Genomic DNA, 6,285 nt, shown 5'->3' with positions numbered 1-6,285 from the left:
CACCCAGTTTATAATAGCAATTAGGCACCCTGGAGGTTCGTGGTACATTAGTATTTATTTAACCTTTATTGAACTAGGCAAGTCAGTTAAGAACAAATTCTTATTTACAATGACGGCCTACACCGGCCTAACCTGGACGACGCTGAGCCAATTGTGCGCCACCCTATGGGACTCCCAATCACGACCATTTGTGGTACAGCCTGGAATCGAACCAGGGTGTATATAGTGACGCCTCAAGCACTGAGATTCAGTGCCTTTGACCGCTGTGCCACTCAGGAGCCCAAAGGTGCTATATGGCCAATATACCATGGCTAACGGCTGTATCCAGGCACTCCACGTTGCGTCGTGCGTAAGAATAGTCCTTAGGCTTGGTATATTGGCCATATACCATACCCCCTCGGGCCTTTTTGCTTAAGTAACACTACAGTCTTTGTTTATTGTCTAATGTCCCAGTCAGTGTCAGAGAGCTGCAGGTAGAATCCCCTGTCCTTCCAGCTGCATGTGGCTGCAGTGCATTATGTTTTCCTATCTCTCCTCTTCTCTCCGTTTCATCCCTCTCTTCATCCCTCTGTTTATTAGGTGTTGCCTGTGGGCTCAGATCAGGCTCAGGCTGGCCCCCCTCCTCCCTCAGACCACATGGCACCCTTCCCAGGACCCTGTCTAACTCAGGTGCCTTTCCCTCTTTCTCCTGACTGCCATTTTGATCCTCCATCCATCCCTCTGCACCCCTCTCTCTTTCTCTCCTAAGTGATGTTAAGATCCCTCTATCTGTACCCCTCTCTCTCTTTCTCTCCTAAGTGATGTTAAGATCCCTCTATCAAGTGATGTTAAGATCCCTCCATCATCCCTCTATCTGCACCCTCTCTCTCTCTTTGATGTTAAGATCCCTCTGTCTCAGTGATGTTAAGATCCCTCTATCATCCCTCTATCTGCACCCCCTCTCTCTTTCTCTCCGAAGTGATGTTAAGATCCCTCTATCTGCACCCCCCTCTCTCTCTTTCCCTCTCCTAAGTGATGTTAAGATCCCTCTATCTGCACCCCCTCCTCTTTCTCTCTAAGTGATGTTAAAGATCCCTCTATCTGCACCCCCCTCTCTCCCTCTCGTCTCTCTCTTTCTCTCCTAAGTGATGTTAAGATCCCTCTATCTGCACCCCCTCTCTCTTTCTCTCCTAAGTGATGTTAAGATCCCTCTATCTGCACCCCCTCTCTCTCTTTCTCTCCTAAGTGATGTTAAGATCCCTCTATCTGCACCCCCTCCCTTTCTCTCTAAGTGATGTTAAGATCCCTCTATCTGTACCCCTCTCTCTCTTTCTCTCCTAAGTGATGTTAAGATCCCTCTATCTGCACCCCCTCTCTCTTTCTCTCCTAAGTGATGTTAAGATCCCTCTATCTGTACCCCCTCTCTCTTTCTCTCTAAGTGATGTTAAGATCCCTCCATCATCCCTCTATCTGCACCCCCTCTCTCTTTCTCTCCTAAGTGATGTTAACCCTCTGTCTTACCCCCCTCTACATCTCCTAAGTGATGTTAAGATCCCTCTATCCCTCTATCTGCACCCCCTCTCTCTCTTTCTCTCCTAAGTGATGTTAAGATCCCTCCATCTGTACCCCTCTCTCTCTCTCCTAAGTGATGTTAAGATCCCTCTGTCTGCACCCCCCCTCTCTCTCTTTCTCTCCTAAGTGATGTTAAGATCCCTCTCATCATCTGCATCCTTTCTCTCCGAAGTGATGTTAAGATCCTCCATCCCCCTCTCTCTCTTTTCTCTCCTAAGTGATGTTAAGATCCCTCTATCTGCACCCCTCTCTCTCTTTCTCTCCTAAGTGATGTTAAGATCCCTCTATCTGAACCCCCCTCTCTCTCTTTCTCTCCTAAGTGATGTTAAGATCCCTCTATCTGCATCCCTCTAAGTCTGCACCCCTCTCTCTCTTTCTCTCCTAAGTGATGTTAAGATCCCTCTATCTGTACCCCCCTCTCTCTTTCTCTCCCTAAGTGATGTTAAGATCCCTCTCATGATGTTAAGATCCCTCTATCTGTACCCCTCTCTCTCTTTCTCTCCTAAGTGATGTTAAGATCCCTTATCTGCACCCCCTTCTCTCTTTAAGTGATGTTAAGATCCCTCTATCTGCACCCCTCTTTCTCTCCCTGTACCCCTCTCTCTTTCTCTCCTAAGTGATGTTAAGATCCCTCTATCTGCACCCCCTCTCTCTTTCTCTCCTAAGTGATGTTAAGATCCCTCTATCTGTACCCCCCTCTCTCTCTTTCTCTCCTAAGTGATGTTAAGATCCCTCTATCTGCACCCCTCTCTCTTTCTCTCCTAAGTGATGTTAAGATCCCTCTATCTGTACCCCCTCTCTTTCTCTCCTAAGTGATGTTAAGATCCCTCTATCTGCACCCCCTCTCTCTCTTTCTCTCCTAAGTGATGTTAAGATCCCTCCATATCCCTCTATGCACCCCCTCTCTCTCTTTCTCTCCTAAGTGATGTTAAGATCCCTCCATCATCCCTCTATCTCTCCTAAGTGATGTTAAGATCCCTCTCATCTCTCTCTCTCTTTCTCTCCTAAGTGATGTTAAGATCCCTCTATCTGTACCCCCCTCTCTCTCTTTCTCTCTAAGTGATGTTAAGATCCCTCCATCCATCCCTCTATCTGCACCCCCCTCTCTTTCTCTCCTAAGTGATGTGAAGATCCCTCCATCATCCCTCTATCTGTACCCCCCCTCTCTCTTTCATCCCTCCACCTCCCTCCTCCCATCTTCATTTGTCTCCTGTGTAAAAACTAGGGACGCATGAAGATCAGATCAGGCTCAATCTGTTCAGTGTCTGAAGAAGACATCTCTGTCTCTGGTTCTCTCTGTGTTGGCGGAGCAGCATGATGACCTGTGACTCTCATTAACCACGTCTGTTCCTCATTATCTGATTCTCTCTCTCTCGCTCTGTCGAAGTCTGTCTCTTGTCTCCCTCTTTCTCCTGCACCTCTATCCCACTCTCTTTCTTTGACTCTCTCTCACCCCTGTCTCTCCCTCTATCTCACCCGCTCTCTCTCTCTCTCACTCTTCCTCTTTCTGTCCTTGTCCTTCCTCTCTCTCCTCCCTCAGTCTTTCTCCAGACAGACCATTAGGGAGGCTGGGGAGATCAACATCACTCATCTTCATTTGTCATTGTGGTTTTTGTCAGCACAATATTTTAATAGTTTTCTTCCACAAAGAAAGAGAAGACTATACAAGCAAAATATTACATCCAGACAGAGTTTTTCTCCCCACAGCGCATTCTTTCTTAAACTAAATCAACTAGGGAATAACTAGGAAAGATGAGAAGACAGGCTCCCCCAGGCTAGTGGAGATTACAGTTTGGTTTATACCCAGTCAGACAGTGTTGTCCACAGCGTGAACGTTCAAATCTAAAAATAGAACAAACCAAGCAAACCAGAGCATTGTTCTTTGTAAGGAAAAGGGGTTCATGTTTTCTTTCATCTGTAAGAATGATGTGTAATTTTCCGTTCAAAGCTCTGCTCTGGTCTGAGGTGATTTGATCTTGAGAAAGAGACTGCATCTGCCTTCTGAGGCTCTAATGGTTCTGATGTGAAATTCTTTAAAGGGATATTTGTAACATTTTCAGCTTCATATTCATCATCTCCAGCACCACCCCAACATCAACATATGTGAAAATGTCACGTTTCTATTTTTTGTAGTAAAAAAAAAAGATGGAGGAAGATAAATGTTTCCAGTGACATCATCGGTGTGCATCGTGATTTTAACCAATTATGAGGAAGTATTGCCAATTTCCAATTAATTGTGTACTAATTGGAAACTATCTTTCTGACTACAGAAATGTGCAATTTTGGGGTGGTGCTGGAGATGAGGAATATGAAGTTGAGAAAGGGGGAAATGTCCTGTTAATATATTGATTTGAACGTCACCTGGATACCTTGGCTTGAAGACAGTTTTTGACTAAATTAAACCCAATCAAGGATTTTACCTAAATCTTTCAGTCTTTCAAATATGTTATGGGAAAATGAAAGCTAAAGTTTTGCTCTGATTCATAACATTTTGCTAGATGAAATTCAACACTAATTCATGTCTAGAGACCAATTAGTTTGATGTGTTCTGAGCGTGTTACCGTGTGAGGCGGTGTTGCCGTCTGTTTGACTATCGTCTATAACGGCTTGTTGTTGCCCACTAGTCCCAGCAGCCTCTGGAAGACCTGGATGCCCAGCTGAGGAGGGCCCTGAGCCCAGAGACGGTCTCTGTCAGCTGTGTCACCACACAGGTACCATAACCACACACACACATGCCCCCCTTCAGGCCTGGACGAATGACAATGTATTTATTAGTTGTTGAAATGTCAGATTTAGTTGTATGTTTTTGACCTTGAAAGAGTATATGAATACTATTTCTTCCAATGTGTATTTTGTAGTTGTGTAGCCGTTATTAGTCTGCTCTGTCTAATACTGCCATCACTGTCATGCTCCTGTACAGCTCATGTGGTGGTATGTGGAATGTTTGTTGGTGTGACTCTAGACAGGACAGTCACACTGTGTTCTCCCCTGTACCATAGTCCTCCCTCACTGGGATGCCTGCAGGTGGCCAGCCAGGTGTGTACTTCAACATCTATCCTTACTCCCATTTTGAAATGGTCGTGCTACCTGTTCGGTGTTGTCCTGTCCTTTTCTTTTGGGATGTTTTGCCGACTGTTGCATTGTAACGTGATGATGTCTCATTGGTCGTTTCAGTGCCTTTCTCTCTGGAAGGGGAACCAATCATGTCGCCTATTGCTGGAGGATTCCAAATGGGACGATTCCAGGTATGGAATTCTAGCTGTACCTTTCCAGCTCTATTTACCTGATTGGAATATTCCAGCACTGTCTGTCTGGTGGTCAGAGTCTGCAGTCTCTATGTTCTTCATCCATCTCTCTTCAGAATAGTTTTCTATGATTGTAGTGATGGTCTTTATGGCTGATCTGGGCCTTTAAATTTGGTCTTTTCATAATCTCTCTCCATCACTTGTCCCCCTCCCCAGGTCTCTGTGGCTGCAGACCAGGGTCCCCACAAAATCGAAGGTGGGAGCCCCACAAAATCCTCCTCCACCTCCTCTTCCTCCTCCTCTTCCTCCAGCCCGGAGAACACACTGCACAATGTCTCCTCCTCTCCACGGAGATAAGACTGGTGGGGGAGATGTTGTGGACGGCCTGCCCTCCCACTCCCCCACCGGACCGCTCTCCCCTCAGCCCACCACCATTGGCCGCTTCCAGGTCACCACCAACGCTGGATGCCAGGGTGGGGCGCTTCTCAGTGAGCCGAGCCCAGGATGAGGCAGCCGAGGCTGGGCTGGGAGCAAACACCCGCTTCCCAGGCTAACGGGCCTAGTATTGATCCTGGCTCGGCCACCGTGCTCTTCAGCCCAGAGGACAAACAGGCTCCCCTGCCCAGCCTCAACAACTCCTACATGAGCTCTGATAACGACTCTGAGTTTGAGGACGAGGACTTGAAGAGGGAGGTCAACCGGTTAGGAAAAGTAGGTTTACCCTGTTTCTCTCTCTCTCTTCTGCTTTAGTGGGATTACTCTGTTTCTCTCCTCTTCTGCTTTAGTGGGATTACCCTGTTTCTCTCTCCTCTCTTCTGCTTTAGTGGGTTTACCCTGTTTCTCTCTTCTCTTCTGCTTTAGTGGCATTACCTGTTTCTCTCTCCCTCTCTTCCTGTTTTAGTGGGATTACCTGTTTCTCTCTCCTCTCTTCTGCTTTAGTGGGTTTACCCTCTTTCTCTCTCCCACTCTCTGCTGCTTTAGTGGGATTACTCTGTTTCTCTCTCCTCTCTTCTGCTTTAGTGGGATTACTCTGTTTCTCTCTCCTCTCTTCTGCTTTAGTGGGATTACCCTGTTTCTCTCTCCTCTCTTCTGCTTTAGTGGGTTTACCCTGTTTCTCTCTCTTCTCTTCTGCTTTAGTGGGATTACTCTGTTTCTCTCTCCTCTCTTCTGCTTTAGTGTTAATTCTCTCTTCTGCTTTAGTGGGATTAGTGTTTAGTTTACCCTGTTTCTCTCTCCTCCCTTCTGCTTTAGTGGGTTTACCCTGTTTCTCTCTCCTCCCTTCTGCTTTAGTGGGATTACTCTGTTTCTCTCTCCTCCCTTCTGCTTTAGTGGGATTACCCTGTTTCTCTCTCCTCCCTTCTGCTTTAGTGGGTTTACCCTGTTTCTCTCGCCTCCCTTCTGCTTTAGTGGGATTACCTGTTTCTCTCTCCTCTCCTTCTGCTTTAGTAGGATTTACTGTTCCTCTCTTCCTCCCTTCTGCTTTAGTGGG

General features: G+C 46.6%; 1 protein-coding gene across 1 annotated transcript; it reads left to right on the top strand.

Moving 5' to 3' along the window:
• The first annotated feature begins 35 nt into the window (after window positions 1–35).
• LOC135534846 (serine/threonine-protein kinase WNK1-like) lies at window positions 36–5,153 on the top strand. The gene is made up of 5 exons (XM_064961667.1): window positions 36–669; window positions 4,176–4,262; window positions 4,551–4,587; window positions 4,726–4,796; window positions 5,013–5,153. The coding sequence occupies exons 1-5, from the start codon at window positions 637–639 to the stop codon at window positions 5,151–5,153; spliced, it is 369 nt and encodes a 122-aa protein (XP_064817739.1). The 5' UTR covers window positions 36–636.
• The last annotated feature ends 1,132 nt before the right edge of the window (window positions 5,154–6,285 follow it).

Source organism: Oncorhynchus masou, unplaced genomic scaffold (genome assembly GCF_036934945.1).
Source record: "Oncorhynchus masou masou isolate Uvic2021 unplaced genomic scaffold, UVic_Omas_1.1 unplaced_scaffold_4007, whole genome shotgun sequence".
NCBI classification, from domain to species: Eukaryota; Metazoa; Chordata; class Actinopteri; order Salmoniformes; family Salmonidae; genus Oncorhynchus; species Oncorhynchus masou.
The sequence above is the reverse complement of the archived record's forward strand: the minus strand, read 5'-3'. Positions and strand labels throughout refer to the sequence as shown.

Coding starts and splice junctions, on each gene's coding strand:
- LOC135534846 (XM_064961667.1), top strand. CDS start 637: ATGGCACCCTTCCCAGGACCCTGTCTAACTCAG. Junction 670..4,175: donor CAGGACCCTGTCTAACTCAG/GTGCCTTTCCCT, acceptor GTTGCCCACTAG/TCCCAGCAGCCTCTGGAAGA. Junction 4,263..4,550: donor TCAGCTGTGTCACCACACAG/GTACCATAACCA, acceptor CCTGTACCATAG/TCCTCCCTCACTGGGATGCC.